The sequence below is a fragment of the Rhinolophus ferrumequinum genome, chromosome 21 (genome assembly GCF_004115265.2).
Source record: "Rhinolophus ferrumequinum isolate MPI-CBG mRhiFer1 chromosome 21, mRhiFer1_v1.p, whole genome shotgun sequence".
Taxonomy (NCBI): Eukaryota; Metazoa; Chordata; class Mammalia; order Chiroptera; family Rhinolophidae; genus Rhinolophus; species Rhinolophus ferrumequinum.
In genome coordinates, this window is record NC_046304.1 from 10,869,496 (window position 1) to 10,893,983 (window position 24,488).

Here is a 24,488-nt window from a genome sequence, read left to right on the forward strand (position 1 = left end):
AAATAGGAATGTGGGTGCTCTGTGCCCAGTTGTGGTTGAGGGAGGAAGGGTCTTGGGGAGTAGGCAGACGAATAAAGGTCCCAGAGCATCAGTAGGACCCCTGACCAGGAGGAAGTCAATGTCACAACCAGATAGGCGTCACCTATACTCCGTCTCTTTCTCAGCATTTGGTCCCTCCCTTCCCAATGAGACCCAGGCTCCTGATATCCATCTGGGTGAGCCCTGACCTGCCAGCCAGAGGGACCGGCTGTGCCAGAGGCAAACAAACAACTATTGGGGCGCAAGTGTAGGCGGGGAGAAGGAGCCCGAAGAGAGCAAGGGCACAGGCGGGAGCTTCGAGGAGAGACAGAGTATCCTGGAGAGAGCTGGGTCTTTCCTAGGAGGCCTTCCCTGTCCCTTAGATCCCCTATTTCAGAGGCTCAGCAGCCCAGCAGCCCAGTCCTGCCCTGACTGCAGCTCATCTCTAGTCTGGCTGCTGCTGCAGCTAACCTTGCCGGGGCGGGGGGGCATCCCTTCTTCCTTCCCATCATGGCCGTGTACCGCGTGCGTGTGACCACTGGTCCCTACCTGAGGGCCGGCACACTGGACAACATCTTCGTCACATTGGTGGGCACGTGTGGTGAAAGCCCCAAACAGCTGCTGGATCGCATGGGCAGGGACTTCGCCCCTGGATCGGTAAGTACAGAGGAGAGAGGGAGGAGCGACCCCTGAGGGGCAGGGCTCTCTGGGGACCCGGAAGGAGGGGAGGGTCTTCCCTCCCGGGCTCATCAAATCCAGCAGAACTCAGGATGCCGGCCCTGACCAACTCACCATCCCTATTTTAGACCTTGTCTTTCCTGGGGATGATAAACCCTACCCCAGGCAGGGATGCGAAGGAGCCGTGGGGAGGGTGTCAGAAGAATTCCACTGGCTTCCTAGCTCCTCCTCTCATAACTGAAGGTGGGATTTGGGAAAGTCCCTTGAAATCCCTGGGTTTCCTCTTCTCTGGAGGCGATCTGCCTGCCTCTCTCTGCCAGGCCCCAGGATTGTTTGCCAGTTGGTCTTGGAAGTGGGCCACCAGAGGGGCTAGTGAAATCCAGAACCCACTCTGCCTGTGGTAGGCATGGTTGCTTCTGCCTGGATGAAGGGGTGCCTTTTTCTAATTCATACAAAGGCACCACACGGGTTAGCAGCAGGCTCAGGTTTCCATGTCAGAATAGGTGTAGGTATAGATGCACCTTGCAAGGTGCAAGGATAGCCTTGGAAGTTCCTTGCCTCTCACCTTGCTCTCTTGGTCCTCTCAGGTGCAGAACTACAAGGTGCGCTGCTCAGCAGAGCTGGGAGAGCTCTTATTGCTGCGTCTACACAAGGAGCGCTTTGCTTTCTTCCCTAAGGACTCCTGGTACTGCAGCCACATCTGTGTCACTGGCCCTGATGGTACCCCTTCTGACTTCCCCTGCTATCAATGGATTGAGGGCTACTGTACAGTAGAGCTGCGACCAGGAACAGGTGGGCCAAAGGCAGGGGCTGGCCTGTGCTGGAGAAGGCGTCTGTGGGGATTAAGGGCAGGGTCTCCCAGAGCCCAGGGTGTAGGGAACAGGGTTGGGGTAGGGGCAACAGGAGTTCAGGACTACCAAGTAGATGTGTTCTGCATAAAAGTGAGCCTCTAAAGCCTTGAAATGCAGGGGCTTTCCAGGTAGTATTTGTGCCTCTGGAGACACAGAGACTAGACATGAGCTTATGTATACTCACACCCCCCCGGAGACACACACACACACACACACACACACACACACACACACACACACACGGCAGTTTGCTTTCCTCTGACTCCCTCTGCACTTCCCCAAAGTGAATTCCTCTGGTGCCTAGAGAGGAACTACCTGCAAGCTGAGTAATTGGATTTCAACAGGTGGAAAAGTCCTGAATGTTGAAAGAATTTAGCTGGAAAGGCCCTGTCCATTACTACTGGCTTTTCTGGTGTGGATGAAGTCACTGTGAGGTGCTGTTAGGATTCCTTCTTGAATTTGGGCCTTTCAAGAATCCTGGGCTCAAACTCTTTCAGCCTCTGGACCCCAGTCTCCTGAGCTGTCTGATCTGAAGAGGCAAGACTAGGGCTAGTCCAAAGTTTGAGATGAGCCTTAGGGATAAGAGATACTGTTCTAGGTCAAGGTGAGGTAAGTGAACATTGCCCCTTGGCCCATAGTGAGGTCTTCATAGAGCTCACTCTGAAGCCCTAACTGTTATAATGGTGATCCATTCATTACTTCACAAAATATATTTGTTCATCAGTCATTTATCAAGTGCATGCTATATGCAGAGTGGCAGGCACCATGCTAGATGCTGGGAATACAAAAACTGAATACAGTGTGACTTCTGCCTGGAAAGAGTTTACAGTCTTGGAAAGCAGACAAACATGCAAACAATCAGGAAGATTGTTATAATTTGGTGGTGAGGTTGTCCTGATTCCCTTCTACTAATGAATGCACAAAGAACATGGAACATCCATGTCACTGAAGGATTGGGTTCAAGAGTTAGGGGGTTCAGGCAAGCTTTGCTGGAGAAGGTGTTGTTTGAAAAAAGGCTTATATGATGAGTAATTTTCATTCCCCACAGCAAGAACGATTTGTCAGGACTCCCTTCCTCTCCTTCTGGACCACCGGAAACGAGAACTACAGGCCCGACAGGAATGCTACTGGTGAGGGTGACCTAATTTGACTTCCTTCCCATCTTTCCACTAACCTCAGACTTCATCACACTGTTACTAACTCTGACCTCAGTTCCAACCTTGTGGCTTCAACTCCAATCAGGACCATTATTTAACCCTAACCTCAATCTAATATTGACCTTGAGTCCAGACCCAGAATACCAGTATCAATAATTATCCCCAAACCATCAATGAATCCACACTCAGCCCTAGCTGCCCTTGATGTGACCCAGTTATCAGACATGACCCTAATATTGATGAATCTCAGCCCATCCTTAGCCTGACCCCCAAGCTGGCCTTGATCTTAACCTCAACACAAACCCAAGTTTAAACCAGCCTGGACATTTATGTTATCCTCAAATGCTACCCAGATCTGAAGCCCAGTGCCTGAGGGAGAATTCCAATTCTTTGTCAGAAAGTGAGTTTTAATTTCAAGGCATGCCTTAAAAGCTAAGGTTTCTGTGTACCCTAAGTTTGACTTGCCACCTCTAAACTCTTTCCTCTGGAAGCTGGAAAGTCTATGCCCCTGGTTTCCCTGGCATTGTGGACGTCAGCAGCTTTGAGGAGATGGAGTCAGACAAGAAATTTGCCTTGACCAAGACAACAACTTGTGCAGATCAGGATGACAAGTGAGAGGGGCCCCAGGCTTGGGAAGGAGGTGGAAGGGCATGAAGTGAAGGGTCTGTTGGGAGGACGGGACCCAAGCAGCCTGGAAAGAGAATGATAAGTGCAATTTAATTCAAGTGTCAGGAGCAGAATGGGCAGGGATGGCCCGGTGTCAGGCAGAGAGGGGGAGGCGGAGAGGGCAGTGGAGGAGCCAGGGGTGAGGGGAGGCCTGGGGAGTCTGGGGGAGGAGAGAGGGAAGGAACTAAGGGGAGTGGGCTACAGGTCCCTCTGATTGTTCTCTGTTCTTCTGTCCCACTCCCTTCCACCCCCAGCAGCGGGAATCGGTACCTGCCTGGCTTCCCCATGAAAATTGACATCCCATCCCTGCTGCACATGGAGCCCAACATTCGATACTCGGCCACCAAGAAGACCTCGCTGATTTTCAATGCCATTCCTGTGTGAGGCAACTGCCCTCTCTGTACTCCTGCTTCCTCTCCCATCTGCCTCTGCTCCTTTGATGCACAGCCACACCTCTGCCAAAGTTTGACCTCTCTTTGCCCTCCAGTCTCCCCTCTCCATGGCCTCAGTCTCCCTTCTTTCTGCCCACAGTCTCCCCTCATCCTGTGCCTAGTCTCCCCTCTCCCTGCCCCCAGTCTCCCTTCTCTCTGCCCCCAGGGCCCCCTCTCTGCTCCTCAGTTTCCTGCCTCTCTCTCCTTAGACTCCTCCATTGCCTCCTCTTTGCTCCTTAGTCATCCTCTCTCTTTCCATTCCTCAAACCAATACAATTAATTGAGCACCTATTCTGTGCAGAGCATGGTCCACAGGCTGTGTTGGGACCATGTTGAGTAGGATAGAGAGGCCTGGCTCTTAAGCTTTAAGGAGGTGGTCAGACCACCTCAGGTTCAAATCCTGGAACCAATACTTTCTAGCTGTGTGACCATGATTTTTCACTTAGCCTCTAAACAGTTTCCTCATTTACAAACTGACAGTAATATTCATACCTGCCTCATAGGTTTGGGGGAGAATTTAATGAGATAACACCCAGCACAAAATAATCTCTCAGTCGATGTTACTGAGTAGTAGTAAGCTATAGCCTTGGCTGTGAAGAACTCACAGATGTGTAGCACAGTTAATTAGCAATCAGTGGAGTTGTTCAATTAGCAGCTCAAGTCAACAGTTGAGGCTCTGAGTGTGACATGGCTGGAGGGGTACATTTAACACTCAGGTGTCTAGAGGTGGCAGGGGTTGGCAGATGGCTAGGAGGTGGCTCCTGGGAGGCAGGTGGGCTTTGAGCCAGGGAGAGAAGAGATAAGGGGAGAGTGGGTGGGTCCTGGGTAAACCGAGGTCGCTTTAGCAGGACAAGTGGGAGGCTCAGCTGGCCATCTGTGCAGTGGCTGCCTTAAGAGGCCCAGAAGAGACCGGGGCAAGGAGCTGGCTCTCATCTTCTGGGCCTCTGGGCCAGAATAATTCTTTTGGAGAAGGACTAGTGGGAGGGGATGCATAGGTGTGGTAGGGCTCCAGAGTGTCTGTGGTGGATTGAAGCATGTAGGCAGCCACAGGTGGATTAGGCTTCAGGACAAGGGCCGACTGAGAGGCCCTGGCAGAGCTGAGGGTCCAGAGAAGCAGCTCAGAAGGTAGAGTCACCTGAGTTGGTCTCTGGATGGATACGTGGGTCTAGGCAGGGGAGGGTCTGGGAGACCACCAGGACAGCTGGCATGGAACTCACAGAAGGGCCAGCGAGAAGAGGGAGCTGGCATTTGGCAGCTGTCCAGTATTCATGGAGAGGAGCAGGTAGTACTTGGATTTTAGTGTGGGGCTACTGCAGGGTGTTGTGAAGGATGTTTGTGGCTGGCCCTTGGAAGAAGAAAGGTCTTTTCTTTCTCCTTTAGTGCCTCCTCCTACGTAGTTTTTCCCATCTCCTGGGTCCTCCTCACTGGGAAGGCACTCAGCAAATGTATGTGCAAGGAGGAGTGAATGTCTTAGTAAGAACAGAGGAAGTTATTCCGGGGCTTGTCAGGTTGCTAATGTCCCCTTGTTCGCTGCTTTCTCCAGGTGCCAACACTCTTCACAGCACATCAGTATGCTTACACAGCCTACCTTTTGCCACAAACCTGACTGCTCTATGCTACATTCCCTTCCATTTGACTTGGCCCAGTTAGTGAGTGATTGTTATGAACTGGGTATGTTGGGGCATACAGAGCCAAGTCATGGCCCTAAGAGCTCATGGTATAACGGGAGATGATATGACTACATTGGGTTTACAATTTGGTGAAGGGAGTGATGAGTTTTTTGTGAAAGATACATAAAGGCATGTGTTTGGGGGTGATCCTGTTTCATGAAGGACATTGCATCTAAGATGCACACAGAAGAACAGATAGGTTTGATAGCAAGTGGAGATGTGGGAGATGGCTTTGTAGGAGAAGCACAGCATGAGCAAAGCCCTGGACAAGCAGACTTTATTTCAAACATTTTTTTTTCTCGTAAAATAACATGTGCTCATTGTAAAAAATTAAACAGTATAGACATCCACAAAGTGAAAAGTGCACACCCCTCCGGGTGCCAACCCCACCTTTACCAATCTAGTGTATAGAGTATATCTCTCTGGTTGTGTTTAGCAAGACGGCCGTAGTTAACCTTGGCTAGTGCACAGGGTGGGAGAAAAAGCTGGAAAGGTTGGTAGAAACTGGCTGGTGGGGAGCTTCCTAGCCAGCCTTAGCAGTTGGGGCTTTGTCCTGCAGGGAGGGAAGAGCCAGTGAAGGTCTATGACAATATGGAAGCTTGGAGAAAGCAGGCCAAAATACCAATGAAGATGACTTCTCTGTACCACATGGCCACATGTGCCAACTTTGCGTACACATGTAGAGTCACCCCTACAAAGCCTCAATTGGCTACTAAATTTTTCTCCCATGCAGATTGTTAGGGCACTGACCTTGTCAGACCCCTCCAGGACTCTAGGCTGGGGACACAGTGCCACTGGCAGCCCCAGGCCCCACACTCACTTCCTCTCCCCCTCAGGTCCTTGGGCATGAAGCTTCGAGGGCTGATGGATCGAAAGGGCTCCTGGAAGAAGCTGGATGACATCCGGAATATCTTCTGGTGCCACAAGACCTTCACTTCAGGTGTGCAGAGCCAGGCAGGAGATGTCCATCCTCCACCCTACCCAATGCTCAGACCCCTCTGCCCATCCTGGGAAAGCACCCTCCTCTGGCCCTCTCAGGGAGACTGCTGGATTCCAGTGGGACGAGCTCCTTGTTTCACTGGTGGCAATCTCACAGATGCCCCTCAGCCCCCATGCATCTCCCCTGCCTCTGAGAGGGGACAAGAACAGAAGAGTGAGGACAGATAGGCACTACGCTTGCCTGGGAGAGGGTCAAAGGTCTTTTAGGGAGTCCTGATCCTGATCAGGGGCACTTACCTTTCTTCCTTTACCCCCACCACCAGGAGTTCTGGGCTTTGAGGCCAGACTTAAGTTCAAATCCCTGTTCTGCCAGTAAACCGAGCAAGTCACTCCATCTCTTTGGCTCTCAGTGTCCAGTGTTAAATTGAAGATGTAACTACACCTACCTCATAGGGTTACTGAGAGGAAAACCTAAGCCATAGTGATGAGCAAAGGGCTGGGCAGGAGCAGGATCTAGGGAAGTAGTTTCCAGACCAACCGCCCCGCCATCCCCTTGTTCCCTAGAGTATGTCACAGAGCACTGGTGTGAGGACCACTTCTTTGGGTACCAGTACCTGAATGGCGTTAATCCTGTCATGTTCCATCGCCTCTCCAGCTTGCCCAGCAAGCTGCCTGTCACCAATGACATGGTGGGCCCCTTGCTGGGACCTGACACCTGCCTGCAGACAGAGCTACAGGTGGGTGAGTTGCCATTATGGACAAAGGATAGGTGTGAAGTGTAAGGATGGGACGATCGGGGCTGAACCCAGCTTGCAGACCTCATCCTCTGGGAAGCCCTGACCCTACACCTTTTTAGTAGATGTGAGGGCCAGATGGGGCTTGGGATGGCTTGCGGCTTGACATGGGGTCTGGTGAAGTGGTGTGAGTGATCAGGGCTCACTAAAGAGGTATTAATGAACAGGACAGTTTGGAGGAGGAGGCCCTGCCTCTGTTCTGGGGTCTCCAAGATTCCAAGATCCCGATTGCTGAGGCCTGAAGAAGCATCTTTTAGGACATGCCAAAGGCAGTGCCGTTAGGTACAGTAGGAACAATAGTGGAGACGTCAGAGCTTGGACTTGTGAGAGAAGATGATAATCTAGGCTCTGTGGCAGCCAAGCCCTCAGGTATTCTCCAGAAGGCTGGAGATGTGTTTGGTGATTTTGCTGTTGTTGGATACACTGAGGTCATCTGTATTGCGAGAGTAGGAAGGACCAGGTATGGGGAGAGGGGGAGAGGATGCTGGCTTGTCCAAGGTGGGAAGCAAGGTGAGAGGTTGCACAAGGAGAGACTCTGCTGGACCTCATTCCAAACATTCTGGGAAGGGTGTGGTACCAACGTTGGCTATTAGTGCAGGCACCAAGCATTACTGAGGCCCAAGCTGGGATTGGAGTGGGCAGAGAACAGAGAGGGAAGCAGAGCGCGGGTGCGTAGGGTCCTCTGAGGCTCTGATGTGCCTTCCCCAGAGGGGGAACATCTTCCTAGCGGACTACTGGATCCTGGCGGAGGCCCCTGTGCAGTGCCTAAACGGTCGTCCGCAGTACGTGACCGCCCCGCTCTGCCTGTTGTGGCTCAACCCCCAGGGGGCGCTAATGCCCTTGGCCATCCAGGTGAGCCTGGGGCGGGACTTCTGGGGGCGGGGCCGCACGGGGCTCCCTACCGTAGCAGTCTTGAGCCTCACCCCCTTATTATTCTTGAACGCAGCTCAGCCAGACCCCCGGGCCCGATAGCCCTATCTTTTTGCCCACTGACTCTGACTGGGACTGGCTGCTGGCTAAGACGTGGGTGCGCAACTCTGACTTCCTGGTGCACGAGAACAACACGCACTTCTTGTGCACGCATCTGCTGTGCGAGGCCTTCGCCATGGCCACGCTGCGTCAGCTGCCCCTCTGTCATCCTATTTACAAGGTCTGTGTGTCCCCCGGGCAGGGCCAGAGGGGCAGGGCCAGGGCGGCCTTCTCCCCTGACCTTCGGCCCCTGTGACCTCATCTCGCTCGTAGCTCCTGCTTCCCCACACTCGCTACACGCTGCAGGTGAACACCATCGCCCGCGCCACGCTGCTCAATCCTGAGGGGCTGGTGGACAAGGTGTGTCCCCTCTGCCCCCCCAGCCCCACCCCCGCTCACCCCATCTCTGAGGGCCCGCCCCCAAGGACACTTTGCCCCGTTTACAAGCCGTGTTCGCCCCTAATCCCATTCCACAGTTCCTGCCAGCCTCTTCCCACAAAGCCTCGCCCCTTCCCTCCAGTCTCCAATTTGCCCCGCCCACAAATCCTGTCCCGGCCCGCGGATCTCACCCACAGGCCCCTGCTTAGCAAATCCCTAAAGATTACCTCCTCTGCGAGTAGTAGGACCGCAACTAGTACAGCCCGTGTCAGGCCCCTATGGGTGTTTGATCCGTGGTCTTGGACTGCTTGATTAACTGAAAAATTTCCTCTGCTGAGTCACTAGCCCCATCTCGTCCCCAGGCACCTGGGTAAGGTTTGGGAGAGCCCAGTTGCTGAACTGTGATGTGTCCTCAGGTCCTATCAATTGGGAGGCAAGGCCTCCTCTACCTCATGAGCACTGGTCTGGCCCACTTCACCTACACCAATTTCTGCCTTCCGGACAGCCTGCGCGCCCGTGGTGTCCTGGCCATCCCCAACTACCATTACCGAGATGATGGTTTGAAGATCTGGGCAGCCATTGAGAGGTGTGGGTCTGGAGCCCTGCAACCAATCTGGCTCCACCAGGGCCTCCTGGCCCCAAGGCAGTGTGGACCTCTGTGTTCGCTGATGCAGGCTGGGGTGCTTGGTGCTGGGGGTTCCACGTGTTTTCAGGCCCAAGCATGGGGTACTCCCAAGGGTGAGAGTTGGGGTGCCCTATGAAATGGCAGATAGCTTTGGACTGGGGAGGGGCTGGGGTGTGTTTGAACACAGTAGAGGAAGGGAAAGACAGGGTGTCCAGAGAAGGTGAAACAGTCAGGTGTGGGCTGGGGCCTCCAGGCAGGCGAGTCTTCCTTTCTCTTGGGCTTCCAGTGGGGAAGAGATCCAGCATAAGTCTGGCTCTCTTCTGTGCACCCTCCCCCAGTGCCCTGTGCAGGGAGGAGGCCCAGAGCACCCATGATTGAGGAGTGGGTGTGAGACTTGAGGGAAGCCTAAGCACTCAGGTTCCAATTGTATTTGAGGGTCCCCACTGAATCCCTGGGGACTCTCAGGGGACTCTGACCCGCTGACTCTCCCCAGCCTGAGTGGCAGTGGACGTTGGATTTTTGGCCAGGCCTGAGCCCAAGGTCACTGCCATAGCATAGGCATCTCTTTCCTGCAGCTTTGTCTCAGAAATCGTGAGCTACTATTATCCCAGTGATGCGTCTGTGCAGCAGGATTCGGAGCTGCAGGCCTGGGTCGGCGAGATTTTTGTTCAGGCGTTCCTAGGCCGGGAAAGCTCAGGTATCCCCTCTCCATCCCTCAACCACAGGCTCCCAGTGACCCAATGCTCCCCCTCCCACCCCACCCCCGTCCCCACCATTAATTAGTTCCTATTTATTGAAGTACATCCTATTATTATTAGCCGCACAGAACAGAGGAATAGGCACAGAGAAGGCTACACAGTAGAGGCAGAGGCAGGATCTAGAGCCAGCTCCCACTGTCTCCAAAGCCCTTGCTTTCAACCACTACTCTGGGCTCCTCTGGTCCCTTTTAGACTTTTATACAAGCCTGAGCTCATCCGTTCATTTCTGCTTGCTGAGCTGTATGGATGTGTCGCATTATGCAGTATGAGCCATCTTTGGCCTTAAACACAAAGGATTCTGGAACTCTCTCTCATACTCTCCCATGACTATCCTGCCAGGTGGCCCCTCTCACTTCTTTTGGTTTCAAGGAGTGGGTTGGTCCTACTGCTGCCTGATTCTTTCTTATTTGCTCCTGTCACCTAACCCTAACTCTTCTCTCTCTTCCGACACTGCCCAAAAGGCTTCTGAGATCTACCAACACCAGTGACCCTCTTATAGACGTCCTTTGCTTAACCTTAGTGCCAAACGGATGCCCAGACCACCCTCCCTTCCTTAAAGTCTTCCCTTAGCTCCAGGGAGAATACGTCCTTCTGAAGCTCCCACTTCTTCCTAGGCCCCTGCTGTCTCCCAGCTGTTGGCTTCTCCTGGATCTCTGTCTCTTCTCTCTACCCCTCCCTGATGAAATGATCCTTTCTCCTGTTTCTCCTCTGTAGCTGATCTCAGGCTTAGAAATCCCCCACTCCCCATTCCCTGAAGGACTTTTCTTGTTGGCTGTCTCATTGTCACTCTTGAGACCAGCACGTGAAAACTATAAGTCATGCCACTATAGAAGGACTTTTGGCCTTGCTCGGGTTATACACCCTATTGCTACTCTTCGTAGCCTACTGCCCTAGTGTCACTGTATTAAGGTCTGTACGTCAGGCATTGGAAAATATAGAGGAAGCCTCTGTGTCCAGGTGTAGTGGAAGAAAAAGAAAAAGTAAGATCGGCACAGATGTCCATCCTCCAGTTCCCCCAGCCTGGCTTGAGGAGGAAGACTCTCACTGCCTGGGATGTCTCCTCTCAGCAGAGATTTGGCTTTCAGCTGATTTAGCACTTCTGGTGGCCATCCAGAGGAGTTCCTGGATCTTCCTGGGTCTTCTGGGAAGACCCAGAAGAGGGGTGGTTTCAGGTCACCCACAAATAGAATGAACAGCTGTTGCAGCCTGTGATCAACTCTGAGGCTTTTTCTTTAAAGAAACATATTTAAATATATAGAAAAGTAAGGAGTATAATGTGATGAACACCCATTTACTCACCAACCAGATTCAACAATTGCTAACATCTTTGCCATATTTGATTAACCTGTTGCTTTCATTTATTACCAAAGTCTTTTAAAGTAATTACATATATGTCATATCTCACCCCTAATCAATGTGCATCTCAAAAATGGTGTTTTTCTACACAACACAATACTATCATCACACTAACAAAACAGACAATAATTTCCAATATCACCCTCTTTTCTAGTCTATATTCAAATTTCCTCACTCGGCCCATTTTCTTTCAGCTGATCCTCTTGTTTCTGGAGCCAGTCAAGGACCACATGATACATTTGTTGGTTTTGACTCTAAAGGCTCTTAATTTAGGACAGCACCCCCTCCCTTTTTAAATCACATGACATCTGACAAAGGACTATTGAAAAGCCAGGACTAGTTCTGTAGAATGTCTCACCTTCTGAATTTCTCTAATTGCTTCCTCATGATGTCATTCATCTTGTTCCTCTATCCTCTGTAATATCTAAAGGTTAAATATTTTTGGTAAGAATGTTTCTCAGGTGATGCTGTGTTCTCCACATTGCATTATCTCGGGAGGCACATAATGTCAGCTTGTCTCACTATTAGTGATACCAAGAGAGATTTCTGGGTAAAGGTGGTGACAGCTGGATTGCTTTTGGATCTTTTAAAGGGTGATCCCTCCCTGAGCTTTGCAAGCCTACTGTAATCACGGGCAGTCCTGATACTGATTACTCCTCTTTCTGGAGGCAGTTTCTCTTTGGGGTTGTCTGTTTCCTATTTAAGGCCCCAGAAGGGGATATAATTACTGTTGGCTCAATTCTCCTATTTTACTTTATTCAACTTGTCTCTGATTTAATACATCAGAACATTCTTCAGATTGACAGACATCTCTCCTGACAAGTACAAACTTATTCTATGTTCATATGTTTTCAGGTAAAACTTTCATTCATTAACCTCAGTCAGTATGCCTTTTGCTCCAGATTTCTAGGGGAAAAAATAAATAAGATGAGCTACAGAAAAATTCCCTAGGTGATCTGACTGCTTTACTTTTTAAGTTTTGGCCCTCACAGTTGGCATATCTGCTATGCACAGAACATTCAGAAAATTTCCACACACTCCCAGGCTGATCCCCAGTCCTTCCTCCAAACTTCTCTGTCTGCTGTTGCATCAGTTTCTCTCCAGTCATCCTGACTCCAAATCTTGGAGCCATCTTTGACTCATGCTCCCTTCTGTCCTTCTTTCTCTCTAAATCCAGTTGGGTGGCTAACCCTATTGTTCCCATTATTTCCCACTGTCACCGCCCTATTCCCAATCCTCACTATTCCTGCATTTGTGGCAACTGCTTCTCAACCAGTCCCTTCTCTTGCAGCCTTTTGGTGCTTGCTCGCCAAGCCTGTGGGGCGCCACCCTGGTAATCTTCTGAAATAGTGCCCTGAAACCACCTGGCCTGGCACACTGCTGCAGCCTCACCCCCAATAAATACCCTTCTTGACCCTTCACCTTGCTAAGCCCCATTCCTTCCCACTGTGACTTCTTACCCTCCCATGCGTTCACTTCATTCAACCAGTCATTACTTGGCTCTTAATATGTGTTAAGCATTGTTCTAGGTGCTGGGGTTCAGCAGTGAACACAACAGACAAAAATCCAGGCCTTCATGGAGCTTAACATTCACGTGGAGAAGGACAGATAACAAACAAATATGCCAGGTAGCGATGAATGCTAAGAAGAATAGAATAAAACAGCATCAGCAATCAGTAGTGTGTCGAGGAGGGGAGTAATTTCAGATAAGGGAGGCCTCTCTGAGAGGGTGATGTTTAGTAGGGATATGAAGGAAGTGAGAGAGCTGGTTCTGTGGATAGCTGGGGTAAGAGCATGCAGGCAGAGGTGGCAGCAAAGCCTTGTGGTGGGAGTATGCTGGTAGGTTTGAGAAATATCAAGAAGGCCTGTGTGGCTGCACTCGAGTGAGAGGGAGAAATGTCGGGAAGGAAATGAAGTCAGAGAAGAAGCCAGAGCCAAATCAAGTAGGGCCATGGTGAGGTAAGTGAGGTAGGAAGGCCTTAGAAGGTTTTAGCAACGGATGACATAACTGGATTTATTTTTCTAAAGGAGCGCTCGCTCTGGCTGTCAGGGGTAAGGGTGGAAGCACGTAAATTCATCCAGGAGCGAGATGATGGAGACTGGGTAGTGGTAGAGACTGGAGGTGGTGACACGAAATTGGCTTCTGGAAGTATTTGCCGATACGTGCAGTATGAGATAAAAAGAAGAGTGAGTGCACAGGACAGAGTATCAAAATGGGACCACTGTGGGAGGGACGGGGGTGAGGGTAGGGAATCAAGCATTAGGTTTTGCAGATGTAAAGTCTGAGATGCCTCATAGACACTCGGGTGGAGCTGTCAGGTGGTTGCTGCAGATTTAAGTCCACTGTTGAGCTAGGGTTCAGGGCGCAGGGGGAGCCAGAGATGTGAATTTAGGAGTTGTCAGCCAGAGGGAGGCAGTTAAAGCCGTGGACTAGGAGGAGACCAATGAGGTACAGAAAGGAGAGGGCTGAGGGCTGAAATGCCTGCCTCTGTCATCTTTTTTCCATTCAAAGCTCATCCACTCTTACTCAGGGAAGTCCCTTCTCTTCCGCCAGGGATCACATTAGCCCCAGTGCCCTGCCTGCCTGCTGTCTCCTCAAAGAGCCAAGCCCTGGCCTGAGAGCTTTCTTCCGCTTCTATCACTGCAAACCTAGGAGTAGCACGTTTTGTTCATCTGTCCCTGCCGCTAAGCCCAGTGGCAGAAGATCCAGTACTGGGTACTTGGACCAATCTTGGTGAACTGAGTAGAATTAAATCATTAAGTGCTAATATGGGCTGCAGATCGAAATGCCTTGGCAGTCAGGGAAAGGCAGCTTGGCTGTCGTCTTGAACCTGGCTCCTCTTCTGTGAGCTCCGCCAGCTGGGTATGTCTAGTCTGATCCCAGCACCCAGCTCCTATCCTGACTCCCTTCAGGGACCACACGCCTTGGTGAGGATCCATCCCTAATCTCAGCTCAAACCTAATCTTAGTCTAATGACAGTGGTGGCCAATGCTCAGCCCTCACTTCCTCACTCTCCCCCTGTGCTGAGCCTGAGCGCCTAGGAATCTTGTCTCCTCCATCCACACCCTTTTCCCTTCCTCCCACACCCAGGATTCCCACGCCAGCTGTGTACCCCAAAAGAGCTGGTGAAGTTTGTCACTGCAATCATCTTCAACTGCTCCGCCCAGCACGCCTCTGTCAACAGTGGACAGGTGAGTCTGCAGAAGGCAGGCTGGGGGGCATTGGGACACACAAGGTTAGGCTCAGCAAAGCGTGTGAGGCCAGAGTTTGGGTTGAGAGCATGGGTGGGTCAGCGTTGGGGTGGGTTTATGATTAGGGATGGGGTTGGAGTAGCGACTGGGTGGAGTGAAAGGCTGGTGTTGGATTATGACTGGGGTGGAGCTGGATCCACGGTTGTAAAGGTGACTTGAGTTGGTATTGGGTAGGGAGTAAAACTTACGGGCTTCTGTCATGGTTAGGGTGCAGCCAAGTGGAGTATCAGGTTGCTCTGTGTGGCACGTCAGCCCAAGGCCCATTTCTAGGGTTACCTCCTCTCTGGGTCCTCCTCCTTCCTTGATGATTCACTCCACCCAGTGCTGGAACATTGGGTGGGGAGCGACAAGGGGTGAGCCAGGCTCTTTTCCCACTTCTGGAACTTTCTACGCGATACCCCTCCTGTCTTCCCTTTCCACAATCCCCTCATTTCCCAGCTGTAAGACCTGAGATAGTAGGAGCAGGATCAGGGATGATGACGATAGAGCTGGTCCTCCCCCTCTGTCCAGTTGGCTCAATTGGGGCGGGGGTCTCCACAGCATGACTTTGGGGCCTGGATGCCCAATGCTCCATCATCCATGAGGCAACCCCCACCCCGGACCAAGGGGACAACCACCCTGAAGAGTTACCTAGAGACACTGCCAGAAGTGAACATCACCTGTAACAACCTTCTCCTCCTCTGGGTGGTCAGCCAAGAGCCCAAGGACCAGGTGTGTGTGGGGGGGGTGGGATGGAGGGGTGTGTGTTTGCAGGGCCTGGGCAGTGGAGGTGGTGGTAACTGTGTTAGGGGAGCTTGGGGACTGACTGCTGGCATTTATACCCACTACTAAACTGCCTTGGGTTCTTCAGTTTTTTCCGGAAATGATAGTTGATCCCAAGAGACAAGATACATTGATCCCAAGATACACTGAAGCAAATACCAGTTTAGTGGCTAGGGTACACCGTCCATCCATTTCAGCAGTTTACCAATTTTTGCATCCATGCATCCTTCCATTCATCTAACCATTTATTCATCCATCAGTCATTCATCCATCAACCACTCATCCATTTATCCAAACATTCAACACACATTTTTTGGATACCTCCCATGTGTCAACACAGCCCTGGGAACCAGGCACATAAAAGTTGAGTGAGATCTTCCTGCCTCTAAGAATCCTACCATCTAGCTGAGGAGATACACACATAAATGAAAAAGGGCACCACTGTGTTGTAGGAATTACTAACGTACTAATTCCTCCATTTGAACATGTACTTCTTGAACACCTGCAATGTGCCAGACACTGATGGGCAGATATGAACCCTGTCCTCATGAGCTTACTATGGTCTTGTGGTAGAGGTGAGGACAGGGTCCTATGGAAACTGACAGAGTCTGGGTGAACCCAGGGAGGCTTCTTGGAGGAAGTGACATTTAAGCTGAAACCTGTGAGACAAGCAGGAGTTTGACAGACAAAAGAGGGCCAGGGTTAATTTCTAGGCAGAGGGAAAGGTGAGACCAAGTGAAATGAAGGGAAGTGAAGGCAAGAGTCCATTGGTGTGTCTGTGGAATTACAAATGGTTCAGTGAGGGCACAGTATTCATTCAGAGGACAATGGGGAGCCCCTGAAGAGTTTTCAGCCTGGGGTGACATGGTGAAATTTGTTTTAGCAAGAGTGCTTCTTTGGCTGTGTAGATGGATGGGAAAGGCAAATTTGGAGGCACGAACGAGGCTGTTCCTGCCTCCTGAACAGGAGGCTCTTACGTAGGCTCGGCCTTATGTGTGGGAGCAGCCCTTTAGTCACCCATTGTCCTCACCTCCGTTTACATACTGGGTTATCAGTCATGCCTCTGCCCTCCTGGTCTTGTTCACAAGTTCTCTGATGTTACACGAATATACTCATTTGTCACACTTGACTCCATTTGGTGCAGATATTTCATCTTCTTAACAAGTTTTAACTTAACCATCTCATAGCCTGTGAATGCCAGGAACTCATCCCTACATCCCGATCCTTTCTAGTCCCATCTCCCAAGGGTTTGGAGACATTCATTTCTGTCATTATAAAGAAAAAATTTCTCTGTTTTTTCGTTTACTCACAGACTACTCTATTAATACTCTCAATACTCTCACTCAATACTTCTGGCCACCAAATGTGTGGTGGTTGTTCCCACATGAAGCAATTCTCAGACACTAGCTGGGTGCCCTATAATTTAACTCAATTCTGACACTATCTACCTGGAGACTGAGGTGAAGGGCTCCGTCCCACAAGATTGCCCCTCCCCACCATGCAAATTGCCAACTGAAAGTCTAGGTTCTCACCTGTGATTCTGACCAACCAGCTGTACATCAGAAGTTTCTACAGCTCCCTCCTCAGTTTCGATCATTTGCTGGGACATCTCACAGAACTCGGGAAAACCATTTACTTATTAGATTACTGGTTTATCATAAGAGGATACAACTCAGCAACAGCCAGATGGAAGAAATACACAGGGCAAGGTACGTAGATAGGGGTGCAAAGCTTCCAGGCTCTCTCTGGGTATGTCACCCTCCCAGTACCTCCAGATGTTCACCAACTTGGAAGCAATCGAAACCTGTAATTCAGGGATTTTTATGGCGGCTTCATTACATAAGCATGGTTGATTAAATCATCGGCCATTGGAGATTAATTTAACCTCCAGTCCCTCTCCCCTCCCCAGAGGTTGGGAGATGGGGCTGAAACTTCCAACCCTCTAATCACATGGTTTATTCCCATGGCAACCAGCTCCCATCCTCACAGGCTTTCCAGAAGTCACCTCAATAACTCAGGTGTGGTTGAAAGGGCTTATTTTGAATAGCAAAAGATACCTGTAACACCCTATCATGAAACTATAAGGGTTTTAGGAGCTCTGTGCCAGGCATGGGGAGGAAGACCAAATATATATATATATTGGGGAATATTGGGGAACAGTGTGTTTCTCCAGGGCCCGTCAGCTCAAAGTCGTTGTCCTTCAATCTAGTTGGGGAAGGCGCAGCTCAGCTCCAAGTCCAGTTGCCGTCCTCAATCTTAGTTGTAGGGGGCGCAGCCCACCATCCCATATGGGAATCCAACAGGCAAGCTTGTTGTCAAGAGCTTGCACTCAAACCAACTGAGCCATCCGGCTGCCTCTACATTTTTTATTATAAATCACAATATCACCATGGAGAGGGATGAGGAGGCAAGAGGATGAGGGTGGAGGATTCCCTCCCCAAGGGCCACTGGGAAGTTTACCTGGAAAGTTATAATAACAACAACCACAATAATAGCAACTATCTCTTCTTGAGGATCTATCATGTCTCAGTCATTAAATCAGATACCTTATGTCCACTATTTTAAAATACAAAATAAATAAGTAGCTATTAAAATGCTTAATACAGTGCCTAGCATATAAATGTTCAGTAAATGGTAGTTCCATTTTATAGGGGAGAAAACTGAGGTTCAGAGACACTAAGCAATTTGCTCAAGGTTACACAGCTAGTAAGTAGGCTTTGAACCCAGTCTGTAATATTTCTGTGTCCTGTTTTTTTGACAGCTACACTAAAATTTCAGAAATTGGATGTCAATTTAGTAAATATGACATAACACTGATTCTTTGAAAAGACCGATGAAAGTAAGAAACCAGAGACAATTCTAATCAAGAAAAAAAAAGAACATGAATGTACAACATAGGAACGGGAAAGTCATATGGCCATAAATACAGAGATGATTGAAGAAATTAGAAGAAAATATTACTTACAGTTTTATGCAAACAAATGTGGAAATCGAGATGAAATAAATTATTTTGTAGGAAGATACAAATAAAACTTAACACCAGAAGAGATGAAAACCATACATAAAGGAAAAGGTTGTAAAAGATCTGATCACTGTCCTTACAAAGAGAGATTCTAATAAACCTTCAAGGAACAAGTAATTCCTAAATTATTCAAGATGCTTGCAAGTATAGAAAAAGGTAGAAGCTTTTCATATAATTTTACTGGGGACCCTGATACCTGCACCTGGTAATTGCAGTGCTCTTAAGAGGGGAGGTGGGTCCCCATCCCAGATCTGCACTTCCCACCTACGTGACCTTGGATATGTAACTGGGCTTCTCTAAGCCTCAGTTTCTTTATCTGTAAAGTGAGAATGGTAAGAGTACCTGCCTTACAGGATTGTTGTGCCATTGTAAGAAACCATGTAAAATGCTTGCAACATGTTAGCTGTAATTAAGAAAATAAAATTATAAACTTGTTCCACTTAGCTACAACCATCTTAAAAATATATCATCAACCAATGAAGGCCAATAGTAAATAGTAAAACAATAATACACCATGACGAAGTCTAGTTTATTCTAGGAATGAAAAGAATGAAAGGTTGGTTCAACCTTATGAAATCTAACAATATAATTCATTACATCAATAAAGAAACGCACCATATAATCATCTCACTATAGGCTGAAAAAGCATTTGGTAAGTGTGAACAGCCATTACTAATAAAAAGTCAGTGTACAATGAAACTCCCTTATGGAGTTTTGATGAAAAGTGTATTTTAGAAAACAAAACATTGTACTTGAGGTAAAACAGAAGAGGTCTCCTCATTAAAATCAGGGACAAGAAACAATGCCCAGTTACTGCTGTTATTTAGCACTGTTCTGGAAGGCTTTGCCACGCAATAAGACAAGATAAAATTTTTTTAAAAAATCAGTATTATTGGCAACAGTGATAGTGTATGAAGGTTATATTGGACGAGAAGTATGTGTTGGTTAGGAGGCCAGCCCCAGGAACTAGGATGGTGAACTGGTGGTATGGTGTGGTCATGGAGAGAGGGCAGCCCTCTAGTGCCACAGGAAGGTACTGACTGAAACTCATTGAGTATTTCTTGATTGTGGTTGGCCATGCTGTATAGTGTGACAGTGTGTGGTAATGGTGATTGTGTTCGCAAAAGTTTCATTATGTCGGGTGATTGGGAAGATAGCTCAGACCTGGTTGTCTTCAGGGGTTGAATTTTGTTATTGTGAGGTAGTAGATGTACTCTTGGGCATATTTGCTGGAGCATGTTTACATTGATTTTTTTAAAAATTAAAATTTATTGGGGTGACAATGGTTAGTAAAATTACATAGGTTTCCAGTGTATAATTCTGTAATACATCATCTATATGTCACATTGTGTGTTCACCATCTAGAGTCAGTTTGCCTTCCATCACCATATATTTGACCCTACATTGATTTCAATTGTGTGATGAATGTGGTTGTGTTCTTTAGTTCACAGAACAGTGGACCAGGCACTGGAAGGGATCTTGAAAGATTTTCTAGTCCAATCCATCCATTTTCAGAGGCAGAAACTGAGTCAGAGTAACAGGCAAAGGGTTACCAGCAGAGGGAGCACTAACCTTAAGTTGGTTGGCTTCCGGCCCCACACTCTGTGGGCTGTGGGTGTCAGGGCTTCTCTGTGTGGGTTGTGTGGAGTGGTGGTTTGGGGCTGTGATTTGAAAGGTTTGCGTTTACAGTAGCTGTGGCTGTTTCATGCCCTTAGAAGCGACTTGAACTGTATTTGTTGGCAAATGTGGTCCCTCATTACTCTCCATCCCGTCCTGAACATCATCCTGATCCCCTACTTGATTTTCTCCCAGCGGCCACTGGGCACCTACCCCGACCAGCACTTCACCGAGGAGGCCCCGCGGCGGAGCATCGCTGCCTTCCAGAGCCGCCTGGCCCAGATCTCGCGGGACATCCGGGAGCGGAACCAGGGCCTGGCGCTGCCCTATATCTACCTGGACCCTCCCCTCATCGAGAACAGCGTCTCCATTTAAACCCCTCCTCCTACCACCTGGAAAGAAAGGCCCAAGCATGCAGAGGGCCAGCTTCTCCGGGTCATCCAGGCTCTTTCTCCCTCCCTGTTTGTTCTGTTAGCCTGAACTTTCTCCTCTGCAGATGGGGACTTTTTCCACCCAAGATGTCTCTAGCATCATATAAACTGGGCCCTGAACTGTGAGCAACTACAGCAGTGCTCAGGGTGAGAAACTGCTCACTAAAGTCAAATTCACAACAGACCCTCCAAAAGGGAGAAACCCCAACGCCCCTTGCCTTACTTCAGGCAACCTCCTACTTCCCTCCCCTATCATGTCTATTACTATTTTATTAGTAATGGCTGTTCATACTTACCAATATCTGCCTCTTCCCTTTGCGACCCACAGCTTAGGAGTCTGAGCTCTCCTTTCCAGTCCTCCCCAATCCCCAAATTCTTTCTCCTTACCTTGCCTGTTTGTTTACATTTTTCTCCAAGCCTAGGACTAACCAATCCAACTTCCTTCTCTGGAAAAGCCTGGAAACTGGGCAAGCAAGGACGTGTGCCCTAGATCTGCCATGTGCTCCTCTCTGACTCGAGTGTCTTTTAAGGGGCGGGTTAGAATTAGGTCCCAGCTTATCTGTACCTCTAGCTACAGTTCTCAGGGCCAGGCTTCCCGGCCAGAGCGTGTACAGGGTCTCTCCCCAGCTCTTGTCTTATCCACACTACCATTCCCCTCCTTTTGTTTTTGGTCCTTGAGCCCAGTAAGTTCAATAAAAACCAACATATTCGGCTCCCATTTCATTTTTGTTGTTGTGGTGGTGGTGGTGGTGGTGGTGGTGGTGGTGTGTGTGTGTGTGTGTGTGTGAAGGATATTGGAGAAGGATGGAGCAGCAATGAGTCCCTGGATCATCTGTTCGGGAGACAGAAAACCTCCCAGTTGAATCCACCACCTAGCCAGGCCCTACATTCCTGCCCTCGCTTCCAAGAGTGTGTCATCCATCAGGAAGTGAAGGAAGATCCAGACGCAAGGGGTTGACAGGAAAAAAGTATGCATTTTGCAAAACCTGAGAATCCAGCTTCTGGGTGTGAGAGTTGTTAGTGTTGCTACGGAGATCCAGTTCTTCTTCTGGATTCATGGACTGTAGCTCTTTTGTGTATGGGTGGAGTCATGGATGAGTTTTAGCTAACAAGCTAGGAGCAGGAGGATGGGTCATCTTCAGGCTGGAGCTATAATAACTGGCATGAGCCCTCCAGAGTTCTCTTCTCTATGCCTCTGCTGTTTTAGAAGCACGTGTCGAGATGACACTTCCATCAGCTTCTGTTTCTGAAGGACTAGAGCAGAACCCCCCCTGCTGACCTGAGTTGGACGTGGAGCTGAGAGAGAAATAAACTTTTGTTGGGTTAAGCCATTGAAATTTTGGGATTGTTTGTTGTTGCAGCATAATCTAACCCATACTGAATGAAAAAGATGGTAATCTGGAGAGTCTGAAGTCATCCCTTCCAGCCCTGTAGCTCTTAAAAATAGAGACATGTGCAGCCCCTTAGGTCAGTCATCCATATCTTTCACTACAGCCACTCAACACCTTCCTGTTTCCTGCTTCCCTAGATCTCAGATCCAGACCCCTTACCTCCTCTGCCTCTTGAGTCAAACTCTGTGCTTGACCAAACTCTGCTCATGGCCTCTCTTTGGTTAGAGTCACCTTGCCTGCTGTGGGAATGGGGGTAGTCTTTGGCTATGCCAGAGGTTAGATTTGCACTTTCTGCAGCTGTGATCCTGGGAGAAGAAGATTCCCATATTATTGTGTATGAAGAAGTGTGTTCGGGGATATCTCATCTGCATATTGCAACCTAAGAATTTAACCAAAATCACTAGATTTTGTGCATTTTAGAACAAAATCAAAGGACTAAGTGATACCCAGAGGCGCCCCCTTGTGGCAAGGAGGACTGTGACAGAGGCAGGATGTGCCCAACCTTTAAACCTGGGCTTTGATATAGAATAGCAGGACCAGGATTCACTGGAGGGAAGTCAGGCAGCCTGTCTGTCCAAGAGGATGAAGACTCCTTGGCCTGCACCAAATTTAACATTAGGAGGCATGCCCATCCTAAAAATCCCAAGAGCCGGAGACGGAGGGACCAGGGCGAATCACTGGAATTTGGTTTCCCAGAGAGCAAGCTTGGAGGAGGATTTATTGAGGAGACACACCCAGCTGCACGTAGGACTCTGCCTGGGCTCTGGGCACCTCTGGGGGACAGGACGTGAGGAAGGAGCTCATGTGAAGCTCAAGCCCTGTCAGATAGGGGACTTCCTCCAGCGTGCACTCTGGACTCCTCCATGTTTTTTGGTCAGTCTGGAAGGTGACTGGTATAGTGGGAAGCACACCAGCCCTCTTTCCCCTGCTGGACTTGAGAAAATCCTTCAGCCTCGATGGCCCACATCTGTCAGATAAATGGGAGGGACAAGAAGACTTGGAAAGTCCCTCCAGCGTTGACATTCTAGGATCTGCTTGCCTCATAGCTCCTGTCTCCCTAGACACTGTTTGACACTAAACTCCCCTGGCACCATCCCTATTTCCATTGGCTTATAAGGAGACAGACAACAAACACATAAATAAACACACAAACAAATAAATCCTTTCAGATAGTTGTAGCGCAGTCAGGAGATGAAACCAGGCAGTGTGTTAGCATGACTTGGGGTGGAGGGTGGGGGGGAGCATTAGGTCTGGTGGTCAGGGAAGGCCATTCTGAGGAATGGCAGTTGAGTTGAAACCTGGATGGCAAGAAGAAAACATTTGGGACAGCTTGGGGGGAAGGTGTTACAGACCAAGTACAGGGCAAATGCAAGGGCCCTGAAGGGCATGTGTTTGAGGAGTAAGGAGAAGGCCAGAGGGCTGAAATAAGGTGAATGAGGGGTGGATAAAAGTTGGTTTAGGCACAGTCCTATAGTGTACAGGAAGTCCTTGGACTTTATTCTAAGGGCAACACTGTATTAAGCTCTGGGAAATTTTAAGCAGAGGAGTGACCCGATTGGATTTTTTTGCTCTGTGTTCTAGGGGGTGGGGCAAGCTTGGGGTGGAGCAAGGTTAGGGGGTGCCCCAGCAGTGAAGACTCGGCTTCCTGTGTGGGTGGCCCATTGCAAGTCAACCCTGCAAGCTTGCATCCTTCCCAGGAGCCTCTCCTGCTCTCTGGGTCCACCCCGGTCCAGGAGAACCAGTTCTTCAGCCCATTGAGCACCTACCCAGAGTCATGAGTCCACGTTTTGGTTGTAACTGGGGAGTGCCCCACTGACATCCTCATGCCTGATTCCATCCATGTCCCCAGCCACGTTCACAACCCCATTTCCATGACTGTTTCCCTCAGAACCTAATTCCCACTCTAGACTTGAGCAGAGCTACCACTCCTGCTTCGTTGGTAGAGAGCGACTGGCTCAGGGGAGACCTACTGAGAGAAATAAATATTATGACTTGAGGAGGCAGCTTTTGGAGGATGGAGGTAGATCCCCACCACTTATGGTGATACCCAAACTCTTCTACGACATCAGCTCCTTTCTCTATTTGCCCAAGATCCCCTCCCACCTTATCCTCTGGTCACCTGTGTGCCTCTGCCTCCTCCCTAACCCCCGCAGAGTGATCTTACCACTAGAGTAGAAGGTTGAGGCTGGGCCTCTCATCCTTCTGCCCCAGGACCCTTTGTCCCAGAGGAGCCTGGAGGTGCAGTTTCCCAAGCCCCTGAGCCTCAATTCTTACTCTACCCCACCCTGTTCCTCACCAAGCCTTAGCAGCCCCCTGGGGACACAGTCTCCAGGGAAGGGGAGTGGCTAGAAAGCAGGAGGCTGGGAGAGTTTATATCATCAGCCTCCTATTATTTCCCAAGAGTCATCAGGGGAACAGAGCAGAGCCCAGGATGGCGGGCCTGACCGGCCTGACAGCTCCCATCCTCAGTGGGGACAGCATACTGCCAGGCAGATTAGACAGCGCTGACAGTCACCCAGGGTGGGGGCATGACCTTCATCCCCAGGCTTCTCCCCCATCCTGCCTCCATCCCCATAACCCATCCCCTCCCACGACTCCCTGCCCTTCAACCCTTACCCCAATTTGTCTCACTCTCTGAATCTTCACCCTAATTCCAAGCCCATTTTTGATGCAGTTCTTAATCCTGACCTTGTCCTGATCACTAACCCGTCCAACCATCAAGA

At 49.6% G+C, this 24,488-nt stretch overlaps 1 protein-coding gene across 1 annotated transcript; it reads left to right on the top strand.

The window, feature by feature from the left end:
* Window positions 1–183: 183 nt before the first annotated feature.
* Window positions 184–21,021, top strand: ALOXE3 (arachidonate lipoxygenase 3). The gene is made up of 15 exons (XM_033090613.1): window positions 184–675; window positions 1,284–1,488; window positions 2,596–2,677; window positions 3,196–3,315; window positions 3,625–3,750; window positions 6,308–6,411; window positions 6,975–7,147; window positions 7,913–8,056; window positions 8,151–8,354; window positions 8,447–8,533; window positions 8,968–9,137; window positions 9,752–9,873; window positions 14,382–14,482; window positions 15,083–15,253; window positions 20,139–21,021. Exons 1-15 carry the CDS (start codon window positions 529–531, stop codon window positions 20,316–20,318), a joined length of 2,136 nt encoding a protein of 711 aa, XP_032946504.1. The 5' UTR covers window positions 184–528; the 3' UTR covers window positions 20,319–21,021.
* Window positions 21,022–24,488: the final 3,467 nt, after the last annotated feature.